Source organism: Ostrea edulis, chromosome 2 (genome assembly GCF_947568905.1).
Source record: "Ostrea edulis chromosome 2, xbOstEdul1.1, whole genome shotgun sequence".
In the NCBI taxonomy this organism is placed as follows: Eukaryota; Metazoa; Mollusca; class Bivalvia; order Ostreida; family Ostreidae; genus Ostrea; species Ostrea edulis.
This window is the reverse complement of record NC_079165.1, coordinates 67,007,413-67,028,675: the sequence shown is the minus strand read 5'-3', so window position 1 is coordinate 67,028,675 and position 21,263 is coordinate 67,007,413. Positions and strand designations below refer to the sequence as shown.

At 35.3% G+C, this 21,263-nt stretch overlaps 1 protein-coding gene across 2 annotated transcripts in view; it reads left to right on the top strand.

Moving 5' to 3' along the window:
• Positions 1-21,263, top strand: part of LOC125678515 (SWI/SNF-related matrix-associated actin-dependent regulator of chromatin subfamily A member 5-like) — a 60,925-nt gene that overhangs the window by 38,824 nt on the left and 838 nt on the right. Inside the window, exons 1-21 of one of the 2 annotated variants that reach the window (XM_048917021.2) lie at positions 1,600-1,765; positions 3,541-3,633; positions 3,728-3,915; positions 6,276-6,376; positions 6,862-6,962; positions 8,170-8,349; positions 10,901-11,056; positions 11,305-11,436; positions 11,594-11,662; positions 12,050-12,159; positions 12,242-12,378; positions 13,976-14,065; positions 14,255-14,376; positions 16,762-16,914; positions 17,155-17,287; positions 17,451-17,599; positions 19,003-19,236; positions 19,465-19,578; positions 20,451-20,576; positions 20,759-21,010; positions 21,116-21,263. The exon at positions 21,116-21,263 is cut by the window's right edge and continues 65 nt beyond it. In XM_048917021.2, the coding sequence (XP_048772978.1) occupies positions 1,718-1,765; positions 3,541-3,633; positions 3,728-3,915; positions 6,276-6,376; positions 6,862-6,962; positions 8,170-8,349; positions 10,901-11,056; positions 11,305-11,436; positions 11,594-11,662; positions 12,050-12,159; positions 12,242-12,378; positions 13,976-14,065; positions 14,255-14,376; positions 16,762-16,914; positions 17,155-17,287; positions 17,451-17,599; positions 19,003-19,236; positions 19,465-19,578; positions 20,451-20,576; positions 20,759-21,010; positions 21,116-21,263 (2,836 nt within the window). In that variant the 5' untranslated portion in view covers positions 1,600-1,717. Of the gene's footprint in view, positions 1-1,599; positions 1,766-3,540; positions 3,634-3,727; positions 3,916-6,275; positions 6,377-6,861; positions 6,963-8,169; positions 8,350-10,900; positions 11,057-11,304; positions 11,437-11,593; positions 11,663-12,049; positions 12,160-12,241; positions 12,379-13,975; positions 14,066-14,254; positions 14,377-16,761; positions 16,915-17,154; positions 17,288-17,450; positions 17,600-19,002; positions 19,237-19,464; positions 19,579-20,450; positions 20,577-20,758; positions 21,011-21,115 lie in introns of those variants that run through there. The other variant, XM_056156988.1, reaches the window with a different exon arrangement.

Below are 21,263 nucleotides of genomic sequence, written 5' to 3'. Positions count from 1 at the left end.
TTAGTAGATTATCATTCCCGCCCGCCCCTCGAAAATCGCCCCGCCCCGATTTTTTTTATTTTTCAAAATTACGATTTCCGGATATTTTTTTGTCCGGTCCGGTATCGTAAACGTACTATGTTTCACTTTGCCTTTTAGAAACCCAAATACACATGTAATTATGATTTATAAAGCCTTTTCTCAATGAGAGAAGGCATTTTCGAGGTCAAGAATACCATGGCGCAAAATAAAAAATAATAAAAAATGAAATCCTCCCACTCGCCCCATTTTTTTGTGAAGTTTGAATGAAAATCTACTAATTAATTTTACTTGGCCTTACCTGATCAAGATAAAGGGTTCATAGCAGGTGTGACCGGTCAACAGGGGATGTTTACTCCTCCTAGACACCTGACCCCACCTATGGAATATCCAGGGGTCTGGGAACTTACTCTTCTCTTAATTTTGCATATTTTTTGTTGGATTTATGAGACTAATTATTGCTCGTTGTTTTCACTTGTTCATGTCTTCCTTACCCCCCCCCCCCCCCCCTCCACAATACTCCACGTATCCCTGCTAACGTCAACGACATTCTCTCAAAATCGACGTTTTTAAATAACTTTAAACAAAAAAGATATATTTTTACGTCGAGTGCCTGTGTAAGTGCATATTGTACACATTGATATGGAACCTCATAGCTGACTTAAGGTCAATCTGTTTATCACATGCTGTGGTGCAGTCATTACATACTGTGATGATGTCATGATTTAATTAAGTACCGCAATTACCTGATGTGATAAATATCATGAAGTGGTAATGTCATCTCATGATGTGGCACATTCGTTACACGAGGTTGTAGAATCATTTTATGATGTGGCTACACAATTTTGTCTAAATATAGGAATACTATCTGGTTCTTTCTATTTTCCGTTCTATCCCATCTCACGTTCATTGTACAAGTTTGGCAGAGTTTTGAATATCTACTTTTTGTGCAATGACTATGCCTTGATCATTATTATATTAAAACAAATTTTTTACCTATTTCGAATTTTGGGGATATCTTTTTTTTTTTAAATTTGGTATCACACTATGAAAAACGGAGTTTTGAGCCACGTTCAAAGAAGGTGAAATATGGAAACGTTTATACTGTTGGAGACATTCATCATTGTTTAATTTACAAGCATCTCGTTCAGGAGTGTGGAATATGACGTATCAGAAAAACAGCTTTCCGCAGAGATTCAACACAACCAAACGGACGCTACCCTCTACTAGCCAGCAGCCAAAAAGAACCGAGAACAAGCATAGAAAAATATTTGATTTGAAACCTATTTCAAAGGAAATTAAAATTATTTTTGGGAATCAGAAATGTCAATCACAAAATTGCTCACATAAAGGGTTTATTTAAATGATGAATTTCATTTATAGGAGTGATTTGTAATGAAAGATAGAAACAAATAAAAATCTACCACACGTTTCAGTTTTGGAATGGAATAAAGGCAAACCTAATCACTTTTCAGGTGAGCTAATCTACTGAATGCAATGTTTGACGTGCCATATTTATCAACAAAAGCCCCACCTTTTTAAATCCGCCACTTTTAAATATAATTTTATATCGGGTTCGGAATACAGCTAATAATATTGTTGTTGACCGCCATTTTCGCCGCGAAGAGGAAAATATTCAAGCAAGACGATTCTATTGTAACAAAGAAATTACACATCAATTGCATTTTATCCTCACGCCATGTCAGATTCTGAAGAAAGCGGAGCAGAGGAACCAATGGAAACCACTGTAAGGAAAATTAGTATTTTTTAGTATAGATCTTTGAGTGTAATTTCGAGATTTTAACCTTTTTCATGTATCGGTCTGTGTATAACTAAAAGCAACGACAGAGGGTAAGTTTTAAAAACAATATTTTTTTCAACATCTTAAGCAATATTCCACATAATTTGATGTGCTGATATCAAAATTATGAACCATTTTGAAATATCCCTTTCCTCTGCATCCGACACAAGCAAACAGGAGTACAATGCAATGTACCCTCGCGCATTTCCATGAAATGATGAAGCTATTTTTCTGAATTGTGTTGTGTAAATATTTGACCCCAGTCTCATGTAATATTGGTGAAAATAAATCAAACAGAAGTTAACTTGATGCCTATTTCACCTTTTTGGGGTTGGAAGAATGAGATTATGACGCTATTGTATGGAAATAAGTATCAATATAGCTTCAAAACAGTAATATACATACCTACCCTTATTCATTTTAGCTACCGGACAAGGAAAATGACAGTATTTTTTATTGCAAATTTTTACCAGACTTGTCTGACGGTCAGGTTAACCTTGGTGAAAACTGTAATAAAGTAAATTCAGAAGAAAAATGGATCGCTTAAAACATGAAATGTCCCATGACTTTTCTGATATGCGACATCTCTATTCTTTTTGTAATTAATGTACATATTATTTTATTACAGGAACAGTTATTTAAATCAGAAACTAGTGATGTGTGATTATATCAGGATATCGTGCTAGTTCATCCCACGATACGTATTGTGATACAGTGGAGAAAAACCTGTATTTTTTGTACATAAATTATGTAAATTCCAGAAAAATTACATTTTTGTGTTAGGTTTTAAATTCACTGTTACCATGGTTACAGGAAATTGCAAAAAATAAGATGGCATTCGAACAAGGTAAAAATGTCATACATTTATTTTCTAGTCATAGGTTGTGAGTTATTTGATTATTTTTAAGAAAATGTTTACACCATTTACTATTTTCGTTCTCACTTAAAGAATCAAAATTTTGTAAAATTATCGGAGCCGGACACAAACTTACAATTTGCAACGTTTTCTTTTCTGCACCAGATGCAAACTACAAGGCCATTGTATTCAAGCCTGGCCGTTTCTCCTGACATTTTCTTTGTCGCTTTGTTTCCTCATACTTCTTGGCGGCAACTTTCTCTTCCTATGTAAGAATGGATTGTTTCACAAATTTCCTACCAGACATCACACCCTAATAGGCAAATCATAATCAATGCCGGAAATATGTACTGGCCCACTGGGCATGCGCATCAATAATTTTTGGTTGCCATAATGGGAATTTTACTAGCCACGGTCATCAGGCTATTGCTTAATTTCGAAGGCTATTGAATTGATAAGTTGTCTACAGATGTTTACGAATTAAAATATTAATTGTTGAAAGTCCACAGCCTTAAACTACTGTTTTTGATTTTAAAAAAATGAGTCTTCCTCCACCATGAATGAGCACCATATTGTTAACATTGACACTATGAATTCAAAATGAGCATGCAGGAATGAACAGTTTGGATGAAAGTATAGTTTGTTTGAAATGGAGTTTTGGGTGAGAATTGAATGCTTTGGTCTGGGAATGGAATGCTTCAATGCTGTACAGATTGAATGGAGCAGTTTGATGTGGGAATGAAATGATTCTTATGTAGAACGAAAGAGAATGATTCCTTTGATGTAGTAATAAGGGTCTGAATTGTAAGAAATTGACAATTCTTAATTTTACAATAAAAGCTTTAATGTTCTTGCTAAATTTCAGCCTGTGGTTGGTCCAACAGTTCTTCTAAAGTCTCCACCAAAGGGCAAAAAAGATGAAGAGGAGAGAGATGAAGAGGATTTTGATGCCAAAATTGTGAGTGAAAGGAGTTTAATATGAATTTGCAGGATATTCTATGATCTTTTGTTTGATGAGTATATGTTATTCTTCCAAACTACTTGTTTTGTAGGAGGCAGACAGGGGAAACAGATTTGAGTTCTTGCTCAAGCAGACAGAGTTGTTTGCCCATTTCATGCACACTGGTGGTGGAAATACAGGAAGTGGTAAAACTCCAACAAGTCCACTGAAAATGAAACCAGGGCGACCAACCAAGATCAAAAAACAGGATGAAAGAGCCAAGCTAGTATCTGTGGGAGAGTATGTAATCATTGTTTGATTATGCAATATTGTTTACTATTTGCTGTAGTCTATTTTAGTTTACCAGAGCCATAAATTTGAATGAGCTTTCCTGAGTAATATTTAAGGTTTTCATCGTAAATTTCTACACAAAACTTGACATAAAGTGTCCTTTAGTAGAGGGAATTCAATTCATTTGAATGACGGCCCAAGTCCCCTTCCAAGGGAAGATAGTTATGAAATAACAGAAGTAGGATGGAAAATTTCCATATGTAATGAAGATTCAAATTTATTCAAAGTATGGCTGTTTGGACCAGATATATAAAGTTGGCTAGGAGAACTGTTTCGAAATCATCTTTAGAACAGCATTCTCTAATTTTTGGCTGGGGTTGGGACCATTGAAATTGTGAAAAGTAGTGACATGTAATGCAATCAAAACAATCATGGATGGACTTTAATATTGGAGTGAATTAACTATGGAGTTGAAATCATGACTACACCTGAAAACCTTTACAATTGATCATTTCATTTGAATTTTAGTATACAGGTGTGACAGTGTGAATGGGGTTGAAAAAGCGTAAAATTTTATATACAGTCTGTACATATCACATGTATGGTATTTATTTTAAGGATAATAATCCACAAACAAAGGAGATGTGATATATATTTAATAGCATACAGTACATGCACAGGGTTCGAAATTAACTCGTGTCCGTAAGTCCGAGACTAGTAAAAAACGTGTCTTACTAGTGAACTCTCTAGAGCACTAGTCCGTACGGACTAGTGAAAATCCGGAAATCAATCTTGAATTTCAGCAAGATTTGTCCGAGTCTCTTAGATGTTTGAACTTATGGTCGATTAATTACCTGCATGGTTAAGTGTTTGCGTGACTATGACATTCTGAGCTTCCAAACACATGGAGTGCATTCGAGACCGCCGTGTCAAATTCCTGCCGATTCCGAACGCCGAGTACACATCACGAGAACATATTCTAGGTGCAAGAATTGCAAGTAGTGTGGTCTGAGAACATGCACGTTTGTGCGCACATGTTCTCGTCATTCGCGACTCTAACACAGTAGTTCATAACACTATAGCTCATGACTTGGTCAATCGAGTGAATTTTATTGACTGTATTGATAAAATTTCGAACTCCTGTGACTCTAAGATCTGAGCACCAAAACAACAGGAATGTCGATCTCGAACGCACTTATGGATGTTTATAAAAGGATTAACTCGGAGTTTAATATTGTATGCTTCTGAAGATCTTGAATGCGAAATAAAATATGGTGGTCTCTTTATTCTGTACGTGTCAGAAATTAAATTGATTGCAACTGTGATGTGTTTGGTTTCATTAAATACTGTTGAATAAAATGAAGATCATTTAATATGATGTACTGGACGGACTAGTGAAATGTTTTGCGGACTAGTGAACATCAACAGTGACTAGTCCGTATGGACTAGTGCTTGAAAAAGTTAATTTCGAACCCTGCATGCATATTAATTCTTATAACAGTATTTTGTTCCAATCATCAATAAGTTCTGTAATGTCTACTTGAAACAACATTTATTTGAATTAACTATAAGGAAATTGGAGAATAAACAGGGTAGGAAAAATATAGGTTTTGAGGTGTAGTGTAAATTAAGACTATTTAATTGAAATGCAATTGGAATTACATGATAAAATTCTCAATTACACATGACTTTCTATCACATGAAATTTTGTAATCATTACACCATCTTTACCTCCCTGACTCTAGAGATAAAGTTGTCCTGGGTGTTGGGCTGTGCTGTTTGTCTACCCCAGGATACAGCTTTATTAGTTAGTTTCTAGAGATAAAGTTGTCCTGGGTGTTGGGCTGTGCTGTTTGTCTACCCCAGGATACAGCTTTATTAGTTAGTTTCTAGAGATAAAGTTGTCCTGGGTGTTGGGCTGTGCTATTTGTCTACCCCAGGATACAGCTTTATTAGTTGGTTTCTAGAGATAAAGTTGTCCTGGGGGTTGGGCAACTGGTGCTATTTGTCTACCCCAGGATACAGCTTTATTAGTTGGTTTCTAGAGATAAAGTTGTTCTGGGTGTTGAGCTGTGCTATTTGTCTACCCCAGGATACAGCTTTATTAGTTGGTTGTAGCCACATTAATTGGTTAATCATTTTAATAACATCATGTTCTTCACAGTCTGAAAGGATGCAGTGTACAAACATAAAAACCCAAAATACCAGCAAACTATTTCAAAATTAATGCTTACATGTGTTTGATAGGGCAATAAAGTCTCAAACTTGTATGTTAGTTTCACCAAATAAGAACAATGTGTTAGTTTCACCAAATAAGAGTGTGTCTGTAACAGAAGTATAACATACTACTCATATACTGTGCATTGCAGTCATCGCCATAGACGGACAGAGCAGGAAGAAGATGAAGAATTGTTGTCAGAAAGCAAAAAGGCTAACTCCGCTTCATTCAGATTCGAGACAAACCCTTCATGTAAGAATCAATTTATTTGCAGAAGTCAAGATACACTGTACATATTATTTTCAGTAAAATTCATGACCAATGATTGATATGATAACAGTTCCAACTTTTTCTGCTGTGTGACCACTTGTCTTGTAAAACCATTTGTGTTGTAACACCACCGCTGTAAGTGAGGAATTGTTTTGTAAGACCTCAATGACCCCTTGCCTTTTGACACTACTGTCATCAGTACCTATTTTTCATTAGAATCTATCAGATATGATTCAAACAAACATTAAATGATAAAAGTGTCAAGTGCTGCACCTGTATACAATTTTCATTCGATTGTGTATTGCAGTATACCGGTATTTTGTTACACCCCTTACTATATAATATTCCATAAAAGAGAAAAACCCAGCTCTGTGAATTTTATTGTTTTCTGATATCAGTTATCAGTAATATTAGATTTGAGAATGATAGTTTTCTGCTTTGCTATTGAGATTCTATTTTTTTGGCAGATATCAAGTCTGGAGACATGAGGGATTATCAGATACGTGGGTTAAATTGGATGATATCCTTATATGAAAATGGAATTAATGGCATCCTGGCTGATGAAATGGTAATATTTTGTTGATACATGTGTAGGTTAAAGTATTCAACGAAAAATCACTGAATTTTCATCTACTTTGTAATATAGTAAAACCTAGTCTGGCCCATTACTTTGATATTATGAGGCCTAGAATCATCAGCCCTTGTCAGTTGATGTTGGGGTATATGTGTGTCACAATTTAAAACTACATGTAGATGCCGTGATCTCAATTTAGTCAATCCTGATACACTGTACACCAGAAATAGATTTGGTGGAGTGACTTTCTCTTGATTCATGTTTTGTAGTGTGTTATAAATGCCTAGTGGGTAATGGGTTTACACATTGGTAGTCAACATTGAACAACCAGAGATTGCTAATGACAGAGAATATCTACTTGTTAAGAGTGGGTTTGATTCGTACTAGAAACTGATGTAGACTTTTGGTTATAATTGTTTGTTCGAAAAATAAATGTTATGTTCTTAGTCATAAAACTTCAAAGCAGAAATGCTCTGATATTTTCAAGAAACAATCCCTTGTAAGGTGTCGTTAAATTTACATGCTTTATGAATAGTTTTTTCATAAATCTTGAATTACTCTCTGAAATGATTTTTGATGTTTATACAGAGTGCATTGTATTGCATAAATTCAAATTTTGGCATTATTAGCGAGGGTATTGAGATCGTTAAAAATTAAATATCGCTAACAATTTCTTCTGTATTGTAGGTAACAGTTCTCTTTCTTGGAATTATTAAGTCGCGAAAATTAGCTCTTGCTAAATCTTATCTATACATATGTATATACACATGTTTTTTTAAAAAATCGCTAAATTTGTGTCTCGCTAAAAGTTCCACTTATGCTGTTCATTACATTGGCACATAAGAGAATCATGGCTTCAGTTCAAAAGAAGGGGAAATATTTAGTACAGTTTGCTCTTGAATTCACATAAGTCAAGACATGGACATAACTTGTTGCAAATCACTGAATAATTCTTTAAATTGTCAGTAATTTCTTTTTTGTCTTTAAATTTATTTGGTACCAGATAAAAATTGATTGTGATAATAAAAAAAAAATACATTTGAATCCTAATGTATACATTATTCATAAGACTTTCAACTTGTAACCAGAGACTTTGTCATATGTAGCCCCTTTCTGTTGGTCTGAAAGTGGCACTTGAGGATAGGTTTGTCTGCATGCAGATTTGGACTTCATTGTCTTACAGCAGTTTTGTTTGTTCTAGGGTCTGGGTAAAACTCTACAAACCATATCTCTACTTGGATACATGAAGCACTACAGGCACATTCCTTCTCCTCATCTGGTCATCTGTCCCAAGTCCACACTGGCTAACTGGGAGACAGAGTTCGAACGCTGGTGTCCATCAATAAGGGCAGTCTGTCTGATTGGAAATCAAGATGAAAGAGTAAGTGTGTAGAAACAAAAATTATAATTCCAACTGTGTACAAGCATTTGTTGATGTATGTTTAATATCAATTAAGATCTGTATTGGCAAAACTTAATACGATGTTTTATAAAAATTTATGAAGTGATCTTAAAGATGTGCACACATGAGAAATGCAGATTCGTTTTAGGGTGTAGATTGAATTGGGCTATGTTTTTTGTCAGGTGAATTTTAATTTTTAATAGATTTAAAACATTCTGAGTTATAATTGTTCCATTTTCATAAAGAGTATGATTTCACAAATACATGTATGTCTTTTATACGATACAGAGTTCTTGAAATCTTTTGGTCCTGTTGGCAAGTTCGATAAAAACATTCAATGTCCGATTAATTCAGTTTCTGTGTCAGTCCAAATGACCGGTAGGTGTCGACAGAACAACCTTTATAAATCCGACTAAATTTCATTCAAATTCTCTAAAACCCACTAATACATAATCTGTTAAACACTTTTCTAAACATCATATGTAAGCAAATGCCAAACAATTGATCATTAAACATGTTCAGGTTTTTTTTTACCTGCAAACAAGACTTACCTTCAATTTCAATGTAAACAGTACACCTCAGGAAGTATCCTCAGCTACCAACATCAGCTATTTCCTTTGTAAACAATTGATTATTTTCTACAAGTTACACAAAATTTCCTAATCAGAGATACGAAAATTAAAAAGAAATTGACAAAAGGAAATGAGAAAACGGCGAATGAAAATTCATTTTAATTGGACAATTACTAGTGTGGTACGTATAGAAATTGTCATTGGCGCAAAACCAGGTATAAAGTTTGATACTCAAACAGTCATTAAGAATTTGAATATTTGTATTGGAGATGGACCTTGTGAAGGAAATGTATTAATAAGATTCAATGACCACCGCCGCGGTGGCCGAGAGGTTAGAGCGTTCGCCCCGCATGCGGAAGGCCCGGTGTTCGAATCCCGGCCGCGACACACCCAAGTTGTTAAAACAGGTAGTGACAGTTCCATCGCCAAACGCTCTGCATCAGATGTGAATGTCATGGGTCCTCGGAGATGACCTTAAAAACGGATGACCCGTGTCACAGTAGGTGTGGCACGCTAAAGAACCCTCACTGCTCAATGGCCGTAAGCGCCAAGCATAGGCCTAAATTTGAAGCCCTTCACCAGTCTTGGTGACGTCTCCATATGAGTGAAAAATTCTTAAGTGAGACATTAAGCAAGATACAATCAATCAACCATTTCATGTTTGTTATTGAAAATGTTTTGGACTGACAGAAATCTGTCTGGGCTGACAAACTTCAAGTGATAGATAGTCAGTCCAAATGCCCGACAGAGAATTTTTTTCGAACTCTTGCAATAAAATAATCAAAATTGGTGGAAAGGCAGGGTTGTCACTAACACAAGAATCTACGTCCTAGCTGCAGAAAATTCATTTGGGATGCAAGTTTGTCTGATATGGCGAGTCCCGCGGACATGTCAGTGACGGTCAAAGACTCTGTGTAAAAATCATAATTTTTTTTAGAAGCCCTGATATTGTGTATCAATTAAAACTGATAGTAGGAAAAATTTAGGTAAAATGTTATGCTTTAGTGAACCAAAATAATACCACCAAGTTCAGTGTCCCAATCCGACTTGTTTGTTTAGCATCAGTCAATTAGGTGCGTATTAGAATATAATATACAAAAGATAACTAGATAACATGCAAAATGAAGAAGGTTTTGCCACTGGCAGTTATTTACCCCTATTAATTTATTTGTTTGTTTTACAAATCGGGATCTATATAAAAATATAAATGTTTGTCTTCCGGTAGTAATTTTTATTGGAATCGAAAGTAGCATAGTAACGGTAGTTTGTAAACTTTGGTATGTTTTTCAGATCGTCGGCAAACGAAACTAGTACGCATCTATTTTATCGCAATAATAATTTGATCAAAATGCTGTTTTAATATTGTGTTGTGATGATAGGAGATTCGGGGAAATAATTCTGTTGGTGTGGACAATAAGTTGTCCGAGGCCAAGTCGCGAATGATTAAAAATAAATCTTAAAATTGATACGTTTTGTACTGCTTCCATTTTAATTATCTTATATAAAAAAGACTCATTAGATATCCATGGGACTCAAGCTGCTTATAAACCACGAGTCCGAGACTCGTCTTCAATATTTCTAGTGACAACCCTGGAAAGGAAATCTTTGCATGATAGATATTGTGCACAGGCATCAAGGAAATAGATATTTTCACAGTTTGAATATTATATTATATATCATTTATAGCATATCTCATTTTAAAGTTGATCAACGGATCCTTTTTTAGAACTTAATAAATGATAAAAGTGTCTATTTTCCTGCAATTTTACAACACTAAGATATCACTAACTTCAGTATTGACATATTCCAAATTAGAATTCAGTACAGGGAAAGTGAATGTTTTGTTTCTGACTATTTCAACATGGAAATCACAGAATTTCTGAGAAGTGGGAGAATTTTTAGATTTTAGGACTGGAAATGACTTGTTGGGTGTACATGTAGTACTTTTTTCTTGTTAGACTGCCTTCATCAGGGATGTGATGATGCCTGGGGAATGGGATGTCTGTATTACATCTTATGAAATGTGCATCAGAGAGAAATCGGTGTTCAAGAAGTTTAATTGGCGTTACGTTGTGATTGATGAAGCTCACAGAATCAAGAATGAAAAATCAAAGGTAAGCAATAAATATTATGATAGCATTATTTAGCAGTGCAGAGGTAAGTGATAAATATGATAGCATTATTTAGCAACTAGATGTGCAAGTCAAGACAGTGAAATAGCAATATGGTAGATCTTTGTAATATATGCACAAATACGTACATGTACAGTGGTATCTACGTGTATTTCAAGAGAATTACAACTTTCAGTATGTTGCATGTGAATACTGTGTTTAACACTTGTCTGTCTATGCTATGTTTTCAGCTGTCAGAAATTGTCAGAGAATTCAAATCAACAAATAGATTACTATTGACTGGAACACCTCTACAGAACAACCTACACGAGTTATGGGCACTGCTGAACTTTCTTCTACCAGATGTCTTCAACTCCTCAGAGGTAATGCTCGTGTTTTGTGAAATATATGGAGAATGTTGAAAAACAGCCATGGAAAATATGTTCGTACATGTATATTACTCAAAAGATTGGATTTGTATTGTGCATATGTCATGAGAAAAGTGATGATTTTATTACATTTTGATGATGTTAATTACAGGACTTTGACTCGTGGTTTAATACAAACAGTTGTTTTGGTGACACAGCTTTAGTGGAAAGACTGCATGCTGTAAGTAGAAGTATTTGGCAGGTTTTTTGAACTTCATTTGCACAGTTTGTACCTGTGAGCAGGAATCTTTTAAACCCCAAGGTCAGAAAACAAATTTTTTAAAAATCAGCAAGTTTACTCTATTCATTTACATGTATATACCGTCTTCCAAGGCCATTAATCGGCATATATACGTATTGGTAGATGTAGTTGAATTGCTGGTTTCAGTGCAAGTAATCTACTCTCTTTACATGATATTGTTTGGAAATGCATGGTATACCAATAATTTTTTTCTAGGGATCCTCTTAGGCCAAAATAAGGCCCTATTCCCATTAAAAAACACCATATGTGTATCCAAAACTCTCCATGGAATACATGTACTTAATTAATTAACTTTTGCATGTCCAGGTACTGAGACCTTTCCTTTTAAGACGTATTAAATCTGACGTGGAGAAAGCTCTCTTGCCCAAAAAGGAAATCAAGATCTTTGTTGGTCTCAGTAAAATGCAGAGGGAATGGTAAGTTGGAGAATGTTAAGCTGTTGGCAATGATCGAGTTCAGTTCAGTGAGGCAGATATTTTCAGAAGAAACTTGTTACAGGTACACGAGGATTCTGATGAAAGATATCGATGTAGTCAATGGAGCTGGAAAATCGGATAAAATGAGACTGCTGAACATCCTGATGCAGCTTAGGAAGTGTGCCAACCACCCTTACCTGTTTGACGGAGCAGAACCAGGTTCTATTTTATCAAGATAAATTTTCTGTTTGACAGAGCAGAACCAATTCTGTTTATTAAAATAAATGTTGTGCCACCTGAGGCTCTGTCTTTTTATGCCCTCAAGATCGGGGGGGGGGGGGGGGGGGGGGGGGGGGATATTGTTTTTGTCCTGTCTGTCATTCTGTCTGAAACTTGCTAATAACTTTTGAACAGTACTAGAGACTAGAGTTTTGATATTTCACATGAGTATTCCTTGTGACAAGACCTTTCCGTGGGTAACAAAATTGTTGACCTTTGAGTCTGACCTAATTTAAAAAAAAATTGACATTGGTCATAACTTCTAAATGATAAATATTAGAGCTTTCATATTGCATATGAGCATTTCTTGTGACAGATCTTTCTACTAGTGTAAAGATATTTGTCCTTGTGACCTTGGCCATTTTTGGAATTGGCCATTAACGGGGGCATTTGTATTTCACAAACACATCTTGTTCTTTTTTTAAATCATGATATCAATGAAATACTTTGTGTTAGTCAAATGAACTTTGTTAAAAGTGAGAAATACATGTACAGGTGACTCTCGATGGCTCGAACTTCGATTTCTCAAAGTTTTTGGTCTCTCAAAGTGAAATCATGGTCGCGATGTTTTTCTCTATATAACAAACAAATTTAGTATCCATCTCTCGAATGTTCGATCTCTTGTTGAAGTTCTCAATCTTTCGAAGTGAAGTTGGGTCCTATAAAACATATTTCATTGTTTTTCACTCTCAATCTCTCGAAGGGGTGGTAGGGAATACCCACCATTACCCAATCATGTATTAGTTTCCACTTGGACCTTACCTGGATTTTGTTGAATGCAGGAGGATAGTGTGGTTGTGGTAATTAGGTGTTTACATAGATGAAACATCACCTGTGCTTCTTTGTGGAGGTGACACATTTGAGTATATACTGTAATTGGCTAATTGGTCAATTTACACCTTACACTGGGGTCTTGTGATGATTAAATTTATATATAATCTGACAATGAATAATTAAAAACTATAATTTGTTTTGACTTGACAAGGAGATCATAAGTTTTAGACATTAATTTAGAGATCTACAGACTGTTAAATTTCTGGAGTTTGTTCTTTGTGTAAAGTTACTCTAAAACATTGTTTTACTCATTTGTTAAAATTTTTGTTTTGTGTAAAGCCACATAACATTGTGCTCTGTTTAGTTAGCTTCATCGGAACTCAACTTTGTACGCCTATCTTAGCATGATTAAAGAACAAATAAATATATCAACTCTGAATGTTTGAAATCTTTTTATCAATGCAAAATAAGATCCTTTATTTTGATATCAAATTAACTACCTGACAAATATGAAGGAAAACATGTCAAAATGATATGATCTTGTTGGTAAACATTTCCGGTTACTGTAAAATCTGAACCATGTGGTCGGACCTTCAATTTCCGAATTTTGAACTCTCGATTTCTTGGAAGTTTGATCAAAGTCCCTTGAACTTCGAGTTATCAAGAGTCACCTGTACATGCAGTGAATTAAATTTTGAATTAAAAAATATGGAGGTAGTGGGACACAACCATTCCAGTAAGTATGATTGTATTTTCATTACAGGTCCTCCATACACCACTGACAAACATCTCTATGAAAACAGCGGTAAAATGGCCATCCTGGACAAACTCCTGCCAAAACTTCAGGCCCAGGGTAAGCGTTCTCTTTGTATAAGAAGTATCAACAAGTATTCCTGGTGGTGGATTTATGTGAATGCTGAAAGTGCATGTACATGTGTCAAGATGTGGTGGCACATGAAAGTAGATAACATTTGATGCTAGCAGGCCGGCATTTCTGTACATCTGTTTTAGTTGGAACAATGTATTTTTGTTGTTATGACAGATTCTAGAGTCCTGATCTTCAGTCAGATGACAAGGATGTTGGACATTCTGGAGGATTACTGCCACTGGAAGCAATATAACTACTGTCGACTGGACGGTCAGACGCCTCACGTGGACAGGACGGTAAGTTGTACATGGTATCATACAGATCATGTGACACCAGACATATCAAGTACATGTCTGTGAAGGAGGGAATAGTTCCACTGGACAGATGATGGCTTGTGATACTGTCGCTCTCATCCAGGTTTAAAGTTTAGCCAGTCCTAGCTTCTAAATCATATGAGTACTAGTGCTGTCACGGTTAACCGAAAAGTTGGTTAACTGTGGTAAAAACACATTCGGTTCGATTTGTATTTTCTGGAGTTCGGTTTTGTTTACGTTGTACCATATCCCATTTTGTTTGCTACACGTGCCATGATTGGCTCGATATTGTCATCAATGCTATTCTAACCAATAAAATTCCATGTAACATCGGTAATAGTAAAACGAAACATGGCAACATTTAGAAAGCAATCGCAGGGTGGGAATACTTCATTTTCTAAGAAAGGGAGAGTCAGAAGTTGTTTACAAAGCCACCACAGTCTGCAAACTGCAAGTTAAAGGATCGCAGTAGCTCTATGGTAGAGCGTTCACTTCGTGACCGTGAGGTAGTGAGTTTGAGCCCCACTCAAACCCGAGACATAAACATACGTGGTGATTGCTCCTTCGCCAAACACCCGGCATTTAGTCGTGAGAATCACAGGTCTTTCGGATAAGACTTTAAAAACTGAGGTCCCATGTTGCAGGAGGTGTTAGCATGTTAAAAAATTCTTACTTCTACGACTGTAAATGCCATGCATAGGTCTAAATTTACAGTACCTCATTTACAGCTAAATTATCATAAAAACTGTTACCTTATGTTATGTTACCTGCTTTATTGTACATAACGTTGACTTTAATTGAGTATTACTTATTGATCGTTGTTTTGTTGAATAAAATGCATTAGAAATTGATGTTTGCATTTGTACTGAAAAATAAATACTTGAGGATCCACATTATTCTTGAAATCATTAAGTTATTTGAATTCATCACTCAAAATAAAACCAAACCGAAAAAACTGAAAGCCGAGGTTTTGTTTCCTGAACAGAACCGAAAAATTTCCTAACCGTGACAGCTTTAATGAGTACATTCTTTATATGGAATAAAATGCAGATCAATTTCTCCCTTCAATCACTTTAACCTTGGATCAAGGTAATATAATCCAATTTCTACCAGCTTTCAATGTTTTAAGGTATGGAGAACAGGGATAAGGCCATATGAGGGTTGATCCAAAAGTTCATGGCATTCCTCTAACCTTTATATATATATATATATTTATACATAATAATATTTATATATATTCAAAATTATACATAATAATATTTAACCTACTTTGAATTTCTGATTTAACTGTGTATCAGTGACCCGCATATTTTGTGCCTTATGAACTATGAAAGTACAATGACTCGGACTTATTGTGACGTCACAATAAACTACGTCTACCTTGTCGTAAAATATATGGAAAATGCACGAGGTTGCCCAAGGGGTAAATGTGATGGGGAGATATGATGTTTGAGAGGGAGATATGAAGTTTTATCATCCTTGGCATGTGACTCTTTAGACCAATCAGATTACGCGTTGCATAGAATTCTCATACTGAGGTATAATAATATAATTTAGGTATGCAGAACAAGAAAATTATTATACATTTCATAGCGGTTAGGGCTAGTGATACTTTCTTCTAATACTCAGGTGACCGATAATGATAAACAAGCAGAATTTTCTTGTCACAACCTTCCTTCAACAACTCCTTACCTGTCCTTGATTTCAAGATTAAGTAAAGTGGATTAGACGGTACTTGTACTCGTAATCAATGACAGTACCAGCTTAAAGCATTAAGAAGATAACTAATAAATAACAAATGACATGTAAATAAAGCATTAAGAAGATAACTAATAAATAACAAAATACATGTAGATTATGATCTTCCTTTGTTTCTTCCTCAATAGTTTGATTTAAGACCAGTTTACTTGATTGTACTGGCAATTTCAGGTGGACTTTCTGTTTAAAGATGGTCTTGGCCCTCTGGTCCACTGCTAGTGTCAAACCCTGATTTGTGCTTTGTGTAAAGCGACTAGAAATTGTGACAATACTGCTCTGTGTAGACAGTGACCGAAACTTTGTTATTTATAAGAAATATGTACATATATGTAGCTTGAATTATTTATGGAAAATTAAAGTTCTGTGTTGTTGAAGTCAAGTCAAGTACCTAAAAATATGAACTTTTATTAAAGTAAAAGTGTCAGAACAATCCCAGGATGTTGTAAATATGCAAATCGGTTACAATAAAATCTGAACCTTAATGGTCAGACCTTTAATTTCCAGATTTTAACTTGATCAGCTCTATCTTGAACTTTCAAGTTATTGGAAGTCAACTGTAGTTAATTCTGAACCATCTCAAATGATCTGACAATTCCTATTATATTTCAGAATTTCATTAATGAATTCAACATGCCGAACAGTTCCAAATTTGTCTTTATGCTCAGCACAAGAGCTGGAGGGTTAGGTATTAATCTGGCAACAGCAGACATCGTCATCATCTATGACTCAGACTGGAATCCACAGGTTGATTTACAGGCCATGGTTAGTACAGGACCACCTTTTGTGGCAACATATAGATTATGTTCATGTATTACATGCAATTTGAATGTTATTTAATGATGGCTGAATTTCATCTTTGTTCAGTAAAACGTCACATAGATTTAGGGTCCAATGACAGGAAATTGAGTGAAAACATGGAAGTTGATGATATCAGAACGAACACTCTCTCTGGGTGTATTTTCAAGGTAGCTATAAAAGAAATGTTTTTTGTATGTTTTTTAGGATCGTGCCCATCGTATTGGTCAGAAGAAACAGGTGATGGTATATCGGTTTATTACAGAAAACACTGTTGAAGAAAGAATTGTGGAAAAGGCAGAAACAAAGCTGCGGTTGGATAACATTGTCATTCAACAAGGTAGGATGATGTCGGTGTAAAAGTCTTTAATATAAACCAGAAGAACCTCAAAGAAAAGAGAACTGATAATTGTTTAATAGCAACACTTAATGTTTGAAGTGTTGGAAAGTCACATGTAATCTTTGATTGTGTTTCTATAGTTTCTGTTATTTTTTCACCATAGGCCGATTGGTAGATCCAAATACAAACAAGCTTGGTAAAGACGAAGTGTTGAGCATGATCCGACACGGTGCCAGTCATGTGTTTGCCTCCAAAGACAGCGAAATCACAGAAGAAGACATTGATCACATTGTTGAGAATGGAGAGAAGCGGGTAAGGAGAAATGTGTTTATAAAAATTCCATTTTTTGACCATGGTTACCCAGATCCAGAAAAAGTCTTTAGCTTTGCAAGATTTTATCTAAAGAAAAGGGGAAAAAAGCCTGGAAACCTTTAGAAATCTTCAAATAGTTCTTGAACTTTTCTTTTTTTAAACTTCATACATACATTTTACATGTTTGAACAGTATTTTTGAACTGACATACATTTTAGTTGCAGATATATTGATAGGTTCTTATAATTTATGGATCTTGAAATGAGTAATATTTATCCTGATAGTTATCAATGACCTTAAAACTATCTCTTGTTAATTGTCAAGCTTCAGCTTGTATGTCACATCACTTTTATGTATAGTTAAATGTGGATTGCATCTTTTAAAACTAGGGATCTTGGTTTTGAAGATTCTGTATGAGCTATGGAATGATGTTGGCAATCATAGACTGATTGACTGACATCATCAGAATGATTTACCCATTTTTAGCCGAGTTGCAACGAAGTTGAACTCGGCTATTGGTTTGGTGATACGGGCGGTTGGGCGTCAACAATTGGTTTCCGGATGATAACTCGAAAAGTTTACAATCTAATCAAATGAAACTTTGATATATTGTTGGGTACCAGGTAAGGAAGACCTCTATTGATTTTGGAGAAAATAGGTCAACGGTCAAGGTCACATTGACCGAATATAGAATGAAAATTTCAGAAATGTTTGGTTTCCGGATGATAACTCAGAAAGTTTAAATCCGAATCAAATGAAACTTAGAAATATTGATGGGTACCAGGTAAGGAAGACCCCTATTGATTTTGGAGAAAATAGGTCAAAGGTCAAGGTCACAGTGACCGATTATAGAATGAAAATTTCAGAAATATTTGGTTTCTGGATGATAATTCAGAAAGTTTAAATCCGAATTAAATGATACTTAAAGATATTGTTATGTACCAGGAAAGGAAGACTCCTATTGAATTTGGAGAAAATAGGTCAAAGGTCAAGGTCACAGATACCGAAAATAAATTAAAAATTCCCAAAAATTTTGGTTTCTGGAGGATAACTCGAATTTTTTTTAATTTGAATCAAATGAAACTTGGATATATTGTTGGATACCAGCAAAGCAAGGCCCCTATTGATTTTGGAGAAAAAAGAAAAAAGGTCAAGATCACAGTGACTGAAAATAGATTGAAAACTTCAGACAAATATGGTTTCTGGACAGTAACTCGAAAAGTTTAAAACTGAAATTAGTTCTTCACAATTATAAATATGCCACATCATTCCTGACTTTACAATGTATCCCATGCAACTCGGCTCATGCACCCCTGGGTGCATACATTGATTTTTAAAAATCAAATCCAGTGATGTAGATGTGTTTTAAGATGACCATTCTTGCATTACTTTTATCTCTACAGACAGAAGAAATGAAGGCCAAATATGACAATCTAGGTGAAAGTTCTCTCCGGTCATTCACCATGGATACAGCAGAAGGTGGCAGTGTGTACCAATTTGAAGGCCAAGATTACAGAGAAAAACACAAGGGTGTAGGTCTCTGGATCGAGCCACCCAAGCGAGAAAGGAAAGCCAATTATGCTGTGGATGCTTACTTCCGGGAGGCTCTACGCGTCAGCGAACCTAAAGCTCCCAAGGTAGGCACTAAATACTCTCCAAGGCTGTTGTAAACAAGTGTGGTACATTGTCGAATACGATGTTATACTGTTTTTCTAAAGTTAATTACCACAATTTGAAAATGGTCAAGTTTGATTTTTAGATTGGAAATTGATTCGAAATGATATTATATTGTAAAATGTACATGTTCTATTTATTTTAAAACGAATGTAATCAACAGATGATCAAGCAATCCATCTTTATTTCAGGCTCCAAGACCTCCAAAACAGCCAAATGTACAAGATTTCCAGTTTTTCCCTCCACGTTTGTTTGAATTACTTGACAAAGAAATCTATTACTTCAGAAAGTCTATAGGGTACAGGGTATGTGTCAGAGATTTGAAACCAAAGTTTTCTTGTTAAACTACCATAGTATTTTTTCTAAAACTGAACTGAGACTTTCATGTCAATTTTTAGGAACTTTTCACTTTTTGTCCAGAAGTACTGGCCGATTTTAACCAAACACATCACAAAGTATCCTCTGGTAACTTGGCAGAGTGGTTGCTTTTGGTCAGATTTTTGTATGAATGTGACATTCTGATGTGTTGTATTTTGAATACTTCCCACTTAATTGAGAAGTGGGTGGTATTAATCCCATTAGGACAAGTCTACTTACAGGACCACTTCTAAGGTTGTTAAAGGGAATTTTTTTTTAAAAAGGTTGTGTTGCATGTTGTAATCTTTAGACATTTTTTAAGTCATCATTTCTATCTACACACAGATGCCATATTTCTCTATTCATTTGTTTGATATGTACAATAGACAACTCAGCTTTTGTACCTACAGTGTATGGGGTGTATGGGACTTTTTGTCCTGCATACAGCTTTGTTTCTGATTATTTGTTCAGTTTTTTGATTGAGTCAATTTCACACTGAATTCATGCTTTTTATGCCCACTCTTCATGAAAAGAATAACTAGTAATTGTAGTTTTAATTTCATGATTTGGTCAACTGTGTAACAATCCCCAAACTGCATTGAAAATACATACCAGGCTGTATGCAGTATCTAAATAGATATTCCTTACTAAGCAGAAAACTTGGAATACAAACTAGATGTACATATACATGAATGTAGAGAAGATATAAGTTTGCATTATGAGTCAACAGAAATGTCAAAATACTTTCATCAGTACGGTTTTAAATCTAATTTTGTAATAATTTTGAAGTTCTTTTCTCACAAATGCTTTTATGTGACAGGTGCCTAAGAATACTGACCTTGGTGCTGATGCTGAGAGAGTGAGGAAAGAGGAACAAAGTAAGATTGACGAAGCAGAGATTTTGACAGAGGAGGAGTTAACAGAAAAGGAAGAGCTTCTCAAAGAGGTGGGTTGGTCAAAAGAGTCCAGGAAAGGAAATTGACTTTCGATTGGATTATGATATATTCAAATCAATAATATCTCCACATCTTTCATTTTATTCTCTTCTTGTTTCATAATACAATGTGTGTGTGTGTGTGTGTGTGTATATATATATATATTACACACATTTTATTTTATATTGAACAGGGATTTACGAACTGGAGTAAAAGAGACTTCAATCAGTTCATCAAAGCCAATGAGAAGTACGGTCGGGATGACTTGGATAGCATTGCCCGAGATGTAGAAGGGAAAACACCAGAGGAAGTTATGGAATACTCGGGTGTGTTTTGGGATCGATGTAACGAACTGACTGACATCGAGAAAATCATGGCTCAGATCGAGCGTGGGGAAGCCAAGATTCAACGCAGGATCAGCATAAAAAAAGCATTAGATGCCAAGGTACAGGGAGTAGAATGAGGAAATGACAACTATTTGCATTTCATATATTATTTAAGAGCTAAAGAATGCAACAAAAATACTTATATCTTGTTAACATTATCTTAGATGGCCCGATACAGAGCTCCATTCCACCAGCTAAGAATTCAGTATGGCACAAACAAAGGCAAGAATTACACGGAAGAGGAAGACCGGTTCCTGATCTGTATGCTACACAAGCTTGGCTTTGACAAGGAGAATGTGTACGATGAACTGA